Below are 18,167 nucleotides of genomic sequence, written 5' to 3' on the forward strand. Positions count from 1 at the left end.
TTAATAAGATTGAGTCAATTTTTTCAATAAAGGGTCTCTTTATCCATCTATTCAGCCTCTAACCAGCTACTAAAGTCATAATTTATTCCACCCAATGCAATGATGCCCCCTAAAATTCTAGCATTCAAAAAGGCAGAACGTAAAGATATTAACATCCTTAAAAGTCCAAGAACTTTCACACCTTACAACATCTCATGGCCAGAGAGACAGTCTTTACTGTGACTCAAAAGGGAAGAGTCTATCCTCATTAAACCTGCGGACAAGTGGGTGGTATTGTAATACCGAACACGGAGAAGTACAAGGCAGAAGTGACCATACAATTGAACAACCCCAACCATTACAAAAAACCTCATGACTAACCCTCTCTCGCAGATTAGACGTAGAATTCAGGAGTTTACCACACATGGTCTAGAAGAAGGCTTTGTCATACAATTAAAGTTTGAATTTTTTAAGAAAAAGTCACCTAAGTCTCCTGTCCTATACACGCTGCCGAAAATCCACAAAGATATCAATACTTCTCCAGGGAGACCCATTCTATTGGGCTGTGATTCTAAACTGGAGCCTATCAGAGAATATATAAACACCCTTATCAAGGACTGTGTCCCCCTACTAGATACATACGTTCGCAACAGCTCTTGCATGTTTAACCTTATCCTTGGTCTAGAATAATGACACACTGAAGAAATATTAGTGACACTTGACATTGAGTCGCTTTACACAGACATCTCTCAGAATCAGAACATAGAGGTGATAAGACAGATTCTTGATCAGCACTCTGCACCATACCGTGTCTTGACCTCTTTAATTGTTGAACTTCTAGAAATCGCCTTAAATACCAACTATTTTCTCTTTGACTTCAATGGGAGCCATTTTTCCTCCCAAACTACCAAATCTCTGTGTTGGCCAATTTGAACATGTATTCATTAATATAGTGTCCAATCCCTTCCAAAGTAACATCAGATGTTAGAAGCACTATATAGATGATATATTCATGATCTGGACAAGCTCGCAAGACATGCTGCATCAGTTTATACATCATCTCAATACCTGCCTATCATACCTCAAGTTTACACATGAAATGAAAACTGAAAGCATTCCATTCTTAGACCTAGAAGTAAAAAATGGGGATAATCATTTAATGGTACCCCTCTACAGAAAACTAACCGAACATAACACACTTCTGAAATATAGTAGCTTTCACTCTCGGACAATTTCTTTCTGCCCCCAAACAATTGTTTAGTGGAGTCCCAAGGGATCCTCATTGAGTCCCACCCTTTTCAATATCTATGTAGCCCCGCTCGCCACCGTGGTTAGGTCTTTTGGCCTAGAAGTGCTTTCCTACGCGAATGATACTCTGATTTAGATTTCTATTACTGAGTGTCTCAGCCTCAGCAGTAAATTTTAAAAACTGCTTCATGGATGGTTGAGAGCTACCTAAGACTCAATGGGGATAAAACAGAGGTCCTAATCTTCGGAGACAAGATGGATATCTGGTCGTAGGCTTGGTGGCCTGACACTCTTGGATCTTGCCCTTGCCCCTGTCGTAGTGCAAAGAATCTAGGCATCATTGTGGACTCTGCTGTTTCCCTGGGCTCACAAATAAATAGAACTGTCTCTACCTGTTTTGGGATGATACGGACTCTTAGGAAAATCTTCCTTTTTATCTCCCTTCCATCACCGAAACAGGCAGTGGTGGCCCTTGTGGTGTCTAGATTGGACTACTACAATGCCCTTTATTTAGGGATAAACAAGGGATTTCTACATCGTCTTCAACTGGTGCAGAATGCCGCCGCTAGGTTGGTGATGGGTCTCCCTAAATTTCCCTCAGTTACAATTACCATCAGAAGCCTGCACTGGCTTCCGTTGGGGAGAATTGTGTTCAAAGCCTTATGCCTGGTCCACAAAGCCGTCCACAATAGGGGAGCAGAAAGGCATCAATAAAATGTTTCAAAGATACCTTCCCGGCAAGGACTTGAGATCTGCAAGCAAGAACCGGGTAACAGTTCCCAGGGTTAGGAAAGCCAGGTGGGGGGTAGGGCTTTCTCGCTGATAGGGGCTAATTTGTGGAAATCCCTTCCTTCCCCAATTTCCACTCTGGAAACCTATTCCTTATTTCGTAAGTCCTTGAAGACCTGGCTTTTCACCTGTCCTAATCTTTCACCTTTCCTAACTCTTAAGCACTGAAATCTACGCATACCTCTGACTCTGATCTCTCCGCAGCGCCTTGATGCCCCAGTGCTAAGTTTGCGCCTTACAAAACTTATATTCATTCATTCATTGTGTCACACTTAAAGACATTTGGAACAGTAAAAAGTCAAATCTCCATAGTTAAGCTGTAAACCACTACATAGGAGTTGGGAGGGCAGAGAACGACATTGTATCTTACATCTTGTTAAAACTTGGGTATTTTCACAGTAACCTATATGCAACTCTTCAACGCCCTGATGCTTAATGCTAAAAAAGCAGCCATGTGGTGAATGTGCACATTGGAAAAACTAGAGTTATAATTAAAAAAAGATCAAGGCAGGTATTGCACCACCGAAACAAACTTTTTGCATTTGGAATTTGCTTTGTTTTTGCTGTATAGTGTGTGTACATCACCATAAGGTGTATTGGTAAAGAACACATTTATCCTGAAGAGTATCTCGGCACTGAAATAAGATGCCTTTTTTCACCCAGCTGTGTTGTACTCATTTTGTCAACCTCGGAAGGAAGAAGGGCTGATGGGCCCTGCAGGATTCGAACCAGTGATCACGAGGGCAAGCACAGATTCCTTTTGTGGATACATAAGCCTACTGTGCCACCACACATGGCTATTGTGTTTCTTTGAGAATGGGTGGGTCTTCTACTAAAGGATGTTCTATTATTATTTTCTATTTATTGTTCACAGAGCCAACATGAGTTTGTTTGGATCAAGCACCGGCTTTGGAACTGGCGGCACCAGCATGTTTGGATCCACACCAACTGATAACCACAATCCCATGAAGGTATCAGTAAAAATTATTCCTATCTCTAAATTCTCTTTTAATTCTGTTCTGCACTTAATCTATTTAATATCATTTTGATGATTGGGTGGCCTGGCGTATTGTTTTTCACGGTTTTCGTCAAATCTATAAAATGTGTTTTGTATTTTTTCACTTTAACTATTAAGTACATTTTTTTTAGCAGGGCCATTTTTGTTTGTTTGTGCTGTCAATCAGTCTGCTTCTGGATTATATATTTTTTTGTTTTTGGAGATTTATATAGCGCAAACTCGACCCAAAGGTACATGAGCACCAGTTATGTTACACAAGGACACATTCATTTTTAGGTTTCGCCTGGCGTCCACTGGGCAGCAGTGTTCGCGCAGGCGAAATCTTATGTTTACCAGTACGGGGCATTGTCTCACCTCTCTCTTCCATTGGCTAGCTCAAAAAATGGAGGCTAGCCATTGGAAGAGAGATCTGTCCGTAATTCACAGAGCAGATTCGTGGGCGTTCCGGTGATTTTTTTCGCTCTCCGCCCCTTTGTGAACGTCATTCGGCGGTGGGCGGATGTTTTTTTTGGGGGGGGGCGGCATGTTTTGTTCAGTTCATCGGGATGTTTGCGAGCAGGTAAGCAGCATTTTCTTCTAATTTTATTTTAACCTTGTACGTCTTTCCGTTTTTGTCTCTGTGTATTGTTGTCCGTGGCTTCTTTCCGTCTTGTCGTTTCCGTGTACTGTACTGCTTGTTTTTTTTTGCTCCCGATCCCCTGCCTCAAGCTCCTCTTGCTTCTCCTGTCCCTGTTCTCCACCCCTCCCCACCCTTTTGACTTCTACCCTGCCTGCTCCTACGTTGGTCCCAAACCTGTCCGATTATGATAAAAAAAATATTTTAAAAGAAACATTTGTAGATGGAACAGCAGCAGCAGTTGGTACTGGGCCTCTACTTGTATAAGATGTGCTTTTTGCTCCTGTTTAAACTAATTTTTGAATTCAGCGCTGCAAGATTGTCATCCCCCAATTTTGTAACGGTAAATAAAAATTCAAACAAAATGGCGGCTGTATCATGCCTTGTCTTTCCGTTGGGCGCTGTAGCATCATGAGGCATAGGTGATCATGCATGATGACATATATGTGTGAATACATGATGACAGATGAAAGCCTGTACAGGTTATTGTGCTGTATTTTTGCTAGTGCTGCAGAGAATCTGCAAACAGCAATTCTATTGCCGATGTTGTGCATCTACATTTTTGACAAAAGGCCAGATCTGTTGGCTTTGTCAGCGCTTATTACTCCTCAGAGTTCTTCCTTCTGGCAGCACAGACGTTATGGCTAAATGCAGTTCTAGAGAAACACAGTCATCTTAAGATATCATAATAAGTGGAATGTGAATCTCCTATGGTGCGGATTTTCTGTAGGTAAAAAAAACCAGGAAGGATCAACTTTGAGTTAATGAATTTAATTTTTAGGTACTTTCCACCAGATGCATGGCATTGTATTGTACTGGCATTTATATAGCGCTTCCTACCCTTGGCTAGACGTTAAAACTCTCTATGGCGAGTAGCACACTATTCCAGTAAGCAAGCATTAGTATTTAATCAATGGTTATTTATTTAAATCTTGTGTTCTCAAATCACTCCCTTTGTTGAGGCCAGTTGAGTAGCAGTTAAGCATGGTCTGTTAGATGGAGATGTGTGAATTTATTTAGTATAACTGGTGGAGTGATGGGTAGGATAGAGGCTGTTAGAGTATGAACAGTATGCAGCCCTGCAATGTCTGATTTAAGACCTAGGCTACAGTATAAGCTAAGGGTTGAGAGATGAGCAATTAACAAGAGGTTCATTAAAACCAGGGGCCGTGTATTTTCAATAAGGGAAATTAGGATAAGTGTAGGTCCTGCACGGGAAGCTAGGTTATGACAGAGTCCTAGAAAATAAGTAATTTCTGATTTCATGCAGGGAATTTGAGCTGTACGCTGCTAAGGGTCTTGTCAGGATGGCTTGCAGTGTCATGCTCATGCAAGAGAAAAAGAAGAGCAGGAAAGGCATTTTCATAGCACTTACCTCAGTTATAAGGGTTCTGAAGTTTTTACCTGCATGGTTAGCACGCTGCATTGTGTAGGGTGTGTGATTGGAAGGATGTGGTCCTTTGTGACAAGTGGTTCCTTGATGTACTTGATGGCTGAATTGTGGGTATCGTGTTATGGGACTCATCCATATGGTGGATGTGAGACGAGGAAGTGTGAGAGTTGGATAGCAGTTTATGGCTAGCGGTATGATGACCGTTTTTGATAATCTCTACCGTTTTTAATGGTATTTATGTTCAGAGTCCATCACGCTGGTTATCACGTCAGGTCGTCCGTTCTAAGGTTTTACGGTCCTGATCAGGCATGGATGAAAGGAGAAGATGATCAGAGATCGGCTGGATTGATTGCATTAAAGTCATCCCTTATTGATTTTCTTCGATATTTTCACACCTTTTTTTTACAGTCCTAATGTAATGGCAAACCTAAAAATGTAGCCATTCTGACATAAAAATGTAATAAAATCATAGTCTTGTTTGAGTTAAAACTGGCTGATGGCCTGGTCTTGATACATCATTGGTCCACAACTCCTGTACTCCGCTTGGTTCAGAGCTCTTAACTCATAACCGGATATAAGAGAATAAAGGCATAGGAGTACATCGCTTCCCCAAGATCAAACAATGTGTTCAAGTAGGAGAGATGGGATTGTAATGCAAGACTTCCTGTTCCAAGGATCTTATTTTTGACAGTCTAACACACTGCACCTTGTAAACTGTGACACTGGATATGTTCTCCCCCAAGTAGGATCCTTTGTGTGTTGGGATTTTCTCCTTCCTCCAAAAAAAACAGATTTGAAAAATGATTGCCCAAGTTCTCGCAATGGAAATCTCCACCACAATGGTTTGTTCAGAATAGCCAAGCACTGGAAACATGGCTGTGCTTGCTTCCCTGCCCCCTGGCTGTGCTTGCTTCCCTGCCCCCTGGCTGTGCTTGCTTCCCTGCCCGTGCTTACTTCCCTGCCCCTGCTTGCTTCCCTGCCCCCTGGCTGTGCTTGCTCCCCCCCCCCTGGTTCCCCTTCCCCTGGCTGTGCTTGCTCCCCTGCAACCTGGCTGTGCTTGCTCCCCTGCCACCTGGCTGTGCTTGCTCCCCTGCCACCTGGCTGTGCTTGCTTCCCTGCCCCCTGGCTGTGCTTGCTTCCCTGCCACCTGGCTGTGCTTGCTTCCCTGCCCCCTCGCTGTGCTTGCTTCCCTGCCCCCTCGCTGTGCTTGCTTCCCTGCCCCCTCGCTGTGCTTGCTTCCCTGCCCCCTCGCTGTGCGTGCTTCCCTGCCCCCTCGCTGTGCTTGCTTCCCTGCCCCCTCGCTGTGCTTGCTTCCCTGCCCCCTCGCTGTGCTTGTTTCCCTGCCCCCTCGCTGTGCTTGCTTCCCTGCCCCCTCGCTGTGCTTGCTTCCCTGCCCCCTCGCTGTGCTTGCTTCCCTGCCCCCTCGCTGTGCTTGCTTCCCTGAGTGTGTGTTTGTGGCTCTGGATGGGTGTGTGTGGCTCTGGGTGTGTGTGTGTGTGGCTCTGGGTGTGTGTGTGTGGCTCTGGGTGTGTGTGTGTGGCTCTGGGCGGGTGTGTGTGGCTCTGGGCGGGTGTGTGTGGCTCTGGGCGTGTGTGTGTGTGTGGCTCTGGGCGTGTGTGTGTGTGTGGCTCTGGGTGTGTGTGTGTGTGTGTGGCTCTGGGTGTGTCTGTGTGTGTGTGGCTCTGGGTGTGTCTGTGTGTGTGTGGCTCTGGGTGTGTCTGTGTGTGTGTGGCTCTGGGTGTGTCTGTGTGTGTGTGGCTCTGGGTGTGTCTGTGTGTGTGTGTGTGTGTGGCTCTGGGTGTGTGTGTGTGGCTCTGGGTGTGTGTGTGGCTCTGGGTGTGTGTGTGTGTGTGTGTGTGTGTGTCTGGGTGTGTGTCTGGGTGTGTGTTTGTGTGTGTGTGTGTGGCTCTGGGTGTGTGTGTGTGTGTGGCTCTGGGTGTGTGGGTGTGTGTGGCTCTGGGTGTGTGTGTGGCTCTGGGTGTGTGTGTGTGTGTGTGTGTGGCTCTGGGTGTGTGTATGTGGCTCTGGGTGGGTGTGTGTGGCTCTGGGTGGGTGTGTGTGGCTCTGAGTGTGTGTGTGGCTCTGGGTGTGTGTGTGGCTGTCTCTGGGTGTGTGTGGCTGTCTCTGGGTGTGTGTGTGTAGTAGTAATTGCTGTCTGCTGAGCTCGTCCGTAGGGTACAATAGGTCTCACATTTGCGAGAGATTAAGCTAATGGCAATGTAAATGACAATGCCATTTATTTATCTGTTTTCAAAACCAGCACATAAATACAAATTTTGTCATTTACAATGCCAATAGCTCGAACCTTTCCAAAGGCGAAACCGTTGCATTGTAAATGCTTGTTTTGTTTTGTTAGTAGGCGCAAAGAGATTAAGTGATTTGTCCAGATTCGCAGGATGTGGAGTCGACCCGAGACTTGAACCTTGGTCTCCCAGCTTCAAAGTCGACAGTCTAGTCGTGAGACCACATCCTCTCCCCATTTGAGCGTGGATTTCATGTATCCAATGTACTGCTGAGTGATTGTTATCATGGGGTACATCTGCAATATGTTCTTTTCAAAGGGACCACCAGTTCTGGATTCCCCAGCGTTTGTAACAATACCTATTGGTAAAACATTAAGCTTTTGAGTCATGTTGCTTGAGGATAACCATGTTATGTTCCCAAAGACTGAATCTATATAGGTCTGTCCTATTAGTTCTGATAAAGGAGCTGATTCCAGTTTTTCTGGAATGTCCAGTCCAATTAAGCATTTGTAGCTGCTGTAAAGACAATGCGAGTCCTGATGGTGGTATAATGGTCCTTTCATAGACCTTTCTAGTGTTGCTAGACTCCACCAGCTCTGAATCTCTTCTAAGTGCCAGGTTTATAACTCCTGTACCTAAATACCTGTCTTATACAACTTTTTAAGCTGGCAGCTTTGTGTCTCATTTCGAAGCGACATCATTAGAGGTGGTATGCACACTTGGATAAAGATTACATTTGGATTAAAAGAATTGTATATAATACAAGAGTCCACAATTGGCTAGTTCTCAGCGACTATCAAGAACGGTGGTTGAAGAGAGAGTTTACACGATTTCAGTAAACTCTGTAGAAATTATTATTACTTGCGCCCGCACATTATTATTTTTGGATTTCAAGTGCACTATGGGTATTGTAGTTGTTTGATTGTCGCTTGGGAGGTTAGATGATTAAGCAATTCACATACTGGGGGCTGGAGCCAGAGGGATTTAAAAGTGAGACGAAATGAAAGGTTAGTCACATGGGAGATGTAGAAATGCCTGTGATACAGACCGAACGGTTAGGAAATCAGGGAAAATGCATTTATACGCGCAGTTGGGTGTGTAGACCACCGGGGAATTTTTTCTTACTAATAATATGAGAATAAGAGCAATGTTTGAACTGGAAGTTTAAATGAAAGGTGGGATGAGATCGTGACTCAACCAGCGCGAATAGGAGGGTGTTAAAAGGCATGCTGCTAGAGGGAACGCTTGAAAGTCTGATATCAGAGGATCATAGGATGACATGGTCAATTACAGTGCATTTTAAATTGTCTCGTTAATCTGGAAGTGGGAAGCTGAATGTTTACATATTTATGGGGGTCAAGCACCTAGTTTTGTGTTTTGTAGTTTAAATTAAAGCTAAAATTACGTTTTAGAGAACAGTTTTGCACTATAAGTCATACTGCACAGGAAGAAACATTAGATTAATGCTATTAGTATAATTGTGTAATTATGTGTTTTCTAAAATTGTCGATTCACAGCTACCCCTGACGAAGGGCTGGTACAAGCCCGAAATGCATTGGGTTCCTAATAAAATGCCGCTTAGAACTACCTGCTGTGTTTGGATCGTATTCTTCAAGAGGTCTGGATGGACACGTGCGAATACGTGAAGTTTCCAAAATACATAATGTAACATATGTGGAGATGAATGATGCGAAGAGGAAAGCATTTGATATATGGACGAAACAGGATTAATATTGAACATGATTAAACGGAGAATTACTGGTTGGAACAGGGATTCATTTCATGCTGTGCATCTGGGAGTGGAGCGTTTAATCGACGCTCCCCATTTCATTTCGAAGCGAAACACCTTATTACAAGTTTGTTCATAGGCTGACTATGCTTCATTATATGTTGTACTTTCTCTGTCCTCTGTTAATGGGATTTGACGAAGGATGTAGTTATTTCAACATTCTGATAACCACCTCTTCTATCCCAGAGCAGATTCAGATCTGTGGCCATGCTCATAACAACATTTTTTGCTTATTGGAGCTTCTTGTTTTGCAAGTGTGTAGTCCCAGAAGATCCTATGGACATCTCATTATTAAGCATATGATTGTTGTGTCTTTCAATACCAGTGTATCTCAAAAGTTTTGTTGTATGGACATGGCAAACGCCAATGCTCTCTCTCTACATGCATATCTCATATCTATCTCTCTAGCGCTATATATATATATATATATATATATATATATATATATATATATATATATATATATATATATATATATATATATATATATATATATATATTTATTTCCAAGGTGCCCTAATTTTGAGGACGCTACTCCTCGAAAACCAGTTCACAGAAAATTTATTGACGAATTGGCACTTGCATTCCTCAAAATTAGGGCACCTTGGAATTGTATTTCAACACGGTCGGTCCAGCAGTGGAGGATTGCACCGCCCACTTTAGGGAGATATTGTTTAGCAGTTGAAATTCTTCCAAACTAAACGCAGCATGAGAGACTTATACTTTCAACCAGCCTTTCGTCCTGAGGCCCACTATAGGGTATTGACATTGCAATTACGAACAGCTAAATAATCTGTCAGCAAACGGGCCCCACTGTAGGGTAAAGATTTTGCGCAAAACAAGTACTACAACTCCCAGCATGCATGGATAATTCTACTTACTTGGGAGGACCAGCAGAGGTCAGTTAATCGTTAGCATGCATAAAGGAGCATATGCATGTTGTGCGAAGTCGTGACTGAAAGCTTCCCTAGGATTAAGGAGCAGGGGCTCCAAAAGGCGGCAGGGATTTGAATGGATTTTATTTCAGAATGCAAGTGCTGGTTCGTCAATAAATGTTCAGTGAACTGTTTTTTGTGGTGTAGTCTCTCTCTCTCTCTCTCTCTCTCTCTCTCTCTCTCTCTCTCTCTCTCTCTCTCTCTCTCTCTCTCTCTCTCTCTCTCTCTCTCTCTCTCTCTCTCTCTCTCTCTCTCTCTCTCTCTCTCTCTCTCATTCTCTGCGTGGAATATGTAAAAGCAGTCTGGCTGCATAATTCTGAACCATCTGGGGTCTCATTATTGTGGATCGCGGGGATCCCAAGTAAAGGGCATTCGCGTAGTCCAAGCGGGAAAGAATTAAGGCCTGGAGTAGCAGTTTCTTCGCATTCAATGACAGTACAGGAAGAAATTTCCGTATCATCCTTAATAGTCCGAAGCAACATCCTGCTACCTTCTGGGCTTGGATCTTCATATTTAGCTTATTGTCCAGCCATACTTCTAAACTTTTTATATGATCTTTGGGCGTTGGTGTTCTGCCCAAGCATTTCGGCTATAAGGGAACAGAGCCAACTGGGAGAGGTTTACCTAGAAACATTAGATCTGTTTTTGCTCCGTTTAATTGAAGAAAGGAGCGTTCCATCCAAGCTGATACTTTTTTCTAGGCAGTGCGCTAGATTATTTGGACTGATTCCAGGTTGGTTAAGGGATACTATCAATTGAGTATCGTCAGCGTATGTAACGATTTGTATGCCGAAGGGTTCAACACATTTAGCTAGGGGGCTCATGTAAATATAAAGAGGGTGGGACTTAAAGAGGAGCCCTGTGGCACCCCACACCTCAGTGGCATACTCCACGGCCCCTTCCCCCAGCATGCTGCTCCCACCTTCCAGCTGACCCCCCTCACTGAACCCCTACTTAAGGCAGTCGCTGTGCGGGCACATCACTGGCGCGCCAAAGGGCGGCCCGTCTGCACCCATCGGCGACCCAACGGCAGGCAGTGCCAGAGACCCTGGTCCCCGACACCCTGCTGTTACGACCCCAGCAGCCTCCACGGCCTCAACTCGGACGCAGCAACAGCTGCCAGCTTTCAACGCCGAGCAACACCCAAGGCCCGATCTCTTGCCGACACACTTTAACCCACTTCGGGACCCCAGCAGTAGCCCCTAGCCCACTGGATGCCAGCGCACACAAACCACTGAACTGCATCCTCCTCAGCGTGCCCTCCCTGCATAGACACGCCATAGAAATCTGGGACCTTCTCAACACTCACAAGCCAGACGTCACCTTCCTCACAGAGACCTTGACCAAAGCCAACTCCGCATCCGACATTGCAACTGCCATCCCTGACAGATACAACATCCTGAGAAAATACCGCCCCACCTGCCCAGGAGGAGGCATCACCGTCATTCACAAAGCTCCCTCCGCATGACAACCACTGCCCGGACAATTCCTCACCCGTCACAATGGAACATCCCCATTTCCAAATGCAGACCAACCCCGAAAACGACTCTCTGCTGAACCCTTGTCTACAGACCGTATGCCCCTGTGCTCCTTTCACCAACATAATCGCTGACCTCATCGCACCCCACGCCTCCACTGACTACATACTACTCGGAGACCTAAACTTCCACCTGGATAACCATGATGACCCCAACACCACCACCACCACCACCCTCCTCGAGAACTTCACCAGCATAGTACTGAAGCAACTTGTCTCTGCCCCCACTCAGACAGCAGGACAAACACTTGACCCTGTTTTTGCAGGAGGAAACAGTGTCTTCTTAAGCCACACCTCAGAACTCCTCTGGACTGACCACCACTGCATCCACTTCTCCTTTAGATAACCAACCGCACACAAGCACGCACGCTACCTCACCTCTACTCTCACCAGCACTCCACCCCCAATGACGCCAGACGCCAACACCGCAGCAAGCAGCCTCCGCCGATAGATAATTAAGTGAGCCAACACCCCTCCCAACCCACTCCACCCCCATGAAAGCTACAGGACAACATAAAAAAGCAAGCTGGTTCACCACAGCACTCCAAGAATCCTATCGCTCCTGCCAAGACTTGAAAAGACATAGAAAAACCTCAAAGGCCCTGAAACACGCAGCATCTACAAAACAGCCACCACAGCACACCACCAACTCCTCAAATCCACAGAGAAGAACTTCCTCCAAGACAGAATCCTCCAACGCCCACAACTCCAAGGTACTCTTCTCCATGGCTTGGCAGTTCGGGCTGGACTGTTCCCATGAGGCACAGGGTCAGACTGATTTGCATATGGCCATGTCTGAACTGGGGTGGCTGAGTGAGCTAAAGAATGGTGATGGATTAAACCCAGATCAGTTGACTGGGGGTGAGTTTGATTTGCTCAAGCGCTCTGTCCATCATCCCCTTTTGTATCACTTTGTTCGCCCTAAGTTGGCAGGGTATGCTCAGACGTGAGTCCCTTGCTCACTTGGCCACTGGATTCAAGATAGCTTGGCTGATGAGGATTATGATTCCGAAACCGGTCCCAGGATGCTTGTTTCCGGTCCAGGGAAGACATGGCTTGGCAGTTCGGGCTGGACTGTTCCCATGAGGCACAGGGTCAGACTGATTTGCATATGGCCATGTCTGAACTGGGATGGCTGATTGAGCAAAAAAAAAATGGCGATGGATTAAACCCAGATCAGTTAACTTGGGGTAAGTGTTTGATTTGCTCAAACGCTCCGTCCATCATCCCCTTTTGTATCACTCTTCTCCATTTTACAGGAATTTGCCAAACCAGTCATGAGTGATGTAATATGTGAGGTCATAAACAGTGCATTGCGAAGTGTAAGTTATAGGTATCTCAAGTAACTATAACTACTGAATTTCTATGGTTTTGTGCGAGCAAACTCTGAGCTTAACTAGAACGTCCCTGTAACCTTTCAGTTTTGTTTCTGTGAATTTCTGCTTTAAAAAAAATATGTTTCCTAACTATAACGTCCCTGTAACTTTTGCTTTTTTTTCAGCGGATTTCTTAGTTTTTTAATGTTATTTCCTAACTATAACCTTTGAGACTGAGTGTGTAAGTGGCTGTGTAGGTCGGTGAGTGGGTGCGCGAGTCTCAGTGGGTCAGAGCAGGTGTGAGCGTGTCTGTATGGCTGTTTATTGGGTATCCGTATGTGTGGGTGTGAGAGTTTCTATGGATATGTGAGTGTCTCTCTATGGGTGTGAGTGTCTCTATGGGTGTGAGTGTCTCTATGGGTGTGAGTGTCTCTATGGGTGTGAGTGTCTCTATGGGTGTGAGTGTCTCTATGGGTGTGAGTGTCTCTGGGTGTCCGCGTGATTGTGGGAGTGTCTGTGTGACTGGCTGTGATTGTGTCTATGAGTGTGTGTGAGTATGTCTGTGTGTGAATGTGTCTCTATGGGTGTCAGAGTGATTGTGAGAAGGTATGTGTGTGTGACCGAGTATGAGGTTCTGTGTGGGTATGTGAGAGGAAGTGTATGGGTGTAGGAGATGGTGTTAGTGCGTGTATGGGTATTTGAAAGTGTCTGGTATGTGAGTGGGTGTGAGAGTGTGTGTGTGTAAGAGTAGATGTGAGAATGAGTGCATGTCTATCTCTCTCTATGTATATGTATGTATATATATATATATATGTGTGTGTGTGTGTGTATGTATATATATATTTATATTTTATTTGGAGCTTATAAAGCGCACTTATACCCAAGGTTGCCCTGGCACTACATACTGATTCCCTGGAGTACAAGGGGATTAATCCTTAAATAACCACGTCTTCAACTCCTTTCTGAAGGAAAGGAACTCCTCGGCCTTCGCAATATGTGCTGGCAGGCGATTCCAAGCTTTCGCTGCACTGTTTGAAAAGGTATTTCCTCCCCAACTGGCCTTTTTTATTCGGGGCACCGCCACTAGTCTGCTTTCGGCGTAGTGCAGTGCTCTCCCGGGCACATACTAATCGAAGCACCTAATCAAAAACTCTGGGCCACTGCCCTTCAATGCTTTAAAAACCGTACACATCACCTTAAATTGAGCTCGTCTGGGTACCGGCAACCAATGCAATTGCCGTAATCCCTCTTGTACAGTGGCAAACCTTGGAATTCCTGTTAGCAGTCTCGCTGTCGCGTTTTGAACCATCTGTAGTCTGTACAGTGTTTTTTTTCAGATTCAGGGACAGACTATTACAGTAGTCAAAACATGACAGAATAAGGATTGAGACTGCTAACCTGAAACCATCAGCTGGAAGAGAAAATTAAAATGTTCTCATTATCATGAGGATATGGAAGCAAGTTGCAACCACTCCACTGACCTGCTCCCCAAAATCCAGTTTCTGGTCCATTATTACGCCCAGATTCTTTGCCTTGCACGTGGGGACAGGTGGCTTCCCCAGTGCCTCAGGCCACATATCCGGAGTCCTGATGTTAGGATTGTTCCTGAAAACCATGACCTCGGTCTTCCCTGCATTCAATTTGAGGCAGTTCGAGGCCATCCAACCCGCAATGTCTTTCAAGCATTCCTGACACCTCACGGCCATATCCACTTGTGCCCCTCGTTGTATGGACAACACAATCTGCGTGTCATCTGCATAGGAAGTGAGTTCCAGGCCATGAGATCTTATCAAGGCTGCCAACGGGCTAACATAAATGTTGAAAAGCGTGGGGCTCAAGGAAGAGCCCTGTGGTAGCCCCTCAAGGGAGGGCAAAGGGATTGGACTTATCAAGCCCCTTATCAACTGTCTGGATTCTGTCGGCCCAAATAGACCCCAGGAGGCTCAAGGCATTGCCATCCACCCCCGCCCTCGACAACTGGTCCATCAGCACCCCGTGATGGACCGTGTCGAAGGCTGCCAACAGATCCAACAGAATCAAGACGGCCACCCCTCCCTGGTCTACCGCAGCTCTAACCTCCTCCGTGGCCTTAATCAAGGCCAGTTCCATGCTGTGTCCTGCACGAAACCCAAACTGCGTGGGGTCGAGAGCCTTGGTTCTCTGAAAAAAATAACTTAATTGCCTATTTATGGCCTTCTCCAGTATTTTAGCTGGAAGCGGGAGATGGGATATGGGTCTATAGCTGTTGGGATCGTCTTTATCAAGACTAGGTTTTTTTTATTAAGGGAAAGATAGAGGCGACTTTCCACCTCCTAGGATAATTACCCGAGTCAATAATGATGTTAAACACTGGGGTAAGTATTGTAGCAATGACCTCAGGACAGGTTTTAAGTACCGCCACCGGGCAGGGATCACTAGCTGCTCCCGACCGGGCAGCCAGCAGCAAGCCCATGACCTCCTCTGTAGCGGACTAAAGCTCACTAATCTGTCTGAAGCCAACCTCACCCAATAGTCAAGGCTAAATGCTGCTTCCCCTGCCTCTCCTTGAGAATTAGAGAAAGCCGAAAAAATCCCTTCCACTTTGTTCTGAAAAAAGGTGGCTAGCGATTCACACAATGCAGGACTACTGTGTATAATGGGTTTGTTGGGAATCGTAAGCTTCGTAATGGTCCTAAACAATTCCCTAGAGGAAGAGTTGGCCTTTTTTATCTGATCAGCAAAGTAGGCTTTTTTGGCCTCTGTTATCAATTTCTTATAGATCGTAAGGCTCTCTTTATACTCTTCTTTAATCTTAGCACTATACCCATTCCTCCATATCCTCTCAAGCCTCTTGCAATCGGATTTGTGTTTTTGCAGAGTATCGGAAAACCAAGGGGCAGAAGGCTGGGCCTGCCTAGGAGTGAAACATTTAGCAGGTGCAAATTTATCACAGGCCTTCTCATTCCACTTTGAGTACATCTCCTCTACTTAATCTACATCTGCTGGGATACTGGGGGTAATTAAGGTTAAAAAAATGCCCATCTCAGACCCATCTATATTTTTCCATGCCCGGATAGCAATATTGTCCCTTGGCTTAGAGTCAGCCTGGCTATGAGACTTGAGAAAGCGTAAAGATAATGGCTGCATGATCTGTCCATGGAAGTGGCAAGATTTCTAATATGTCCAAACCAGAGTGATTCGAAAAAATACCATCCAGGGTATGCACTGCTGCATGCGATGGTCCAACCACCCTTTGATCTAGCCCTCCTCCATACATGAGATCCATAAGTCTCTTATTATCCTGATCTGAGGCATCTTCCAGATAGAAGTTAAAATCTCCCATGATGGTGAAGGAGTTCGAGCACAGTTCTTCCTCCAACAGAGCACTGAGCGAGTCCAAGAATACGCCTCTAGGCCCTGGAGGGCGATATATCAGAAGCGCTTTAAAAGTATTTTGGGGGGAAAGACGGACACTAATAGACAGCGCCTCACATGCTTGATTGGAGGCTATAGAAAAGGAGGGTTCCAGGCTGCTGTGATATATAACCGCGAGCCCTCCCCCTGAGGGTCGATCCAGCGTATGACAAAACCAAGTTTGCAGGCAAAGCATTCACAATGTCAGGACCTGAGGTATTGTCTGTCCATGCCTCCGTGATAAAAGCCATCTTGATCTGATGTTCTTCCAAGAACAAACTACATTACACGCTATGCTTAACTAGTGACCCCGCATTTAATAATAATCATTTCCATAGTGGAGCTTCTGTCCCTAAGATCCGCGGGCCCTTCACCACTTTATTTGGTGCATTACTACGGCCAGCCAAAATAACCTGCAGGGGACATTGACAAAGCACACAATTTGCGGTCAATTCTTTCTGTCTTTTGCTAGGTAAAAACCTAGGACAGCAAGCCTTCCCTGGGTCCAAGCTTCTAAGCAGCCTGGGGGAGTATCTTAAAACCTCTGGTGTATCAGATCCAGGGGGACTAGCCCTGAGCCCGGTCCGAGCGCGGACGGGTGCAGACGGGCTTGTTTTAGGCGCGCCTTCGGCGTGCCAGCGGCACGGTCGTGGCATACTGGGTTTAAATGGAATATCCAGTGCACCCGCCCAATCAGAGCCTCGTTCCCCGCCTCTCTGTCCCTCCAATCAGCCGCCTCTCACTCTGCGTCACTAGAGATCCGTCTCAGATTTACACTAGCAGCAACAGTTCTGCGGATCTCGCACGTGGCCACATAAAAGTTTTCTGGCATTTTACTAACCATTAAAGATGCTTTCCCCTCATTTGTAACATACAAAAGTGGTCAGGAAAGCTATAACCTGACCCCTTCAATTAGCACACAAGCAACTTTTCAGCCCCAGGGACCATTTCCCGAGATATAAAATGTGCGCTGTAATATTTCTACCAAGTTACGGCCTGCCAAGCAGGACCTTGCTTTGGCACATGGAGCCGCAGCTTCCTCGCCGGTGAATCTCCCTTTTTCTTTGCCCCAACTTGATGGATCATCCAGAAACACAGCAGCTTAATTCAGCCTCGTGCTAATTTTCAAAATTTTATGAAGATCCATCAAACGCGCCAAATATGATATCAAAACAAAAAATGCTTTTTGTGTGGAAATACATGTAGCTCTTGAAGGAAAGCCTGACAACAAAAGAATAAGATCTGTTAAAGTTTCATTTGTCTCGTCTGATTTTTTTGCCTGTGTAGCATTAGTTCCTCTGGAGTCGGGGTCTGAGTGCAAGACCTAACATGGCTTAATTGGAAGCGTAGCATTTGTAAAGTTTGTGGTAGTTGTACAAGCATTGGGTATTTAAATTGCTTGTTGACATCCTCTGAAGAAGAAGTATACTTATCTTCTTCCATGCATCAGCCTGTTTAAGCTATTCTGAATACATATCGGCAGAATGCTTGCCAGTAGGGATATGTTTTGACCTATCTGGATTATCAGCTGAAATCAAGTAAAAGTAGTGAATCTGTCCCTTGAAGGAAACCATGCCATGTTAGTTATTTTACTAATACTCCTACCAACAAGTTGTATATGATGTTAGATGTGTGAAGTGGTCAGTGTAGGTAAATAGCTTCTCAGGGCCAAAGGTAACTGGTTTTGAAAGTGCTTAAAATGTTTTCTGTTACTCCTAGATTCTTCTTCTGCTTCTTGATGGACAGACTCATGCCTGTCTCACTCTTTTCTTAGGTGCTGGTAGCAGTTTCCTCAGCAAGGCATCATTGGTCACATAAGGGCCTAACTAATGAGTTGCTTTCAGGTGCTCTATTTTGGAAAGAATACCAACTTGCTCTGGCTGGGTATTTTATTTCTGACATTGAAGGAAT

General features: G+C 45.2%; 1 protein-coding gene across 1 annotated transcript in view; it reads left to right on the forward strand.

The window, feature by feature from the left end:
* Nucleotides 1-18,167, forward strand: part of RAE1 (ribonucleic acid export 1) — a 127,494-nt gene that overhangs the window by 27,533 nt on the left and 81,794 nt on the right. The window contains exon 2 of the mRNA XM_086932500.1: nucleotides 2,891-2,987. Coding sequence (XP_086788626.1) covers nucleotides 2,898-2,987 — 90 coding nt within the window. The 5' untranslated portion in view covers nucleotides 2,891-2,897. The remainder of the gene's footprint in view (nucleotides 1-2,890; nucleotides 2,988-18,167) is intronic.

This window comes from Lissotriton vulgaris, chromosome 7 (assembly GCF_964263255.1).
Source record: "Lissotriton vulgaris chromosome 7, aLisVul1.2, whole genome shotgun sequence".
NCBI lineage: Eukaryota > Metazoa > Chordata > Amphibia > Caudata > Salamandridae > Lissotriton > Lissotriton vulgaris.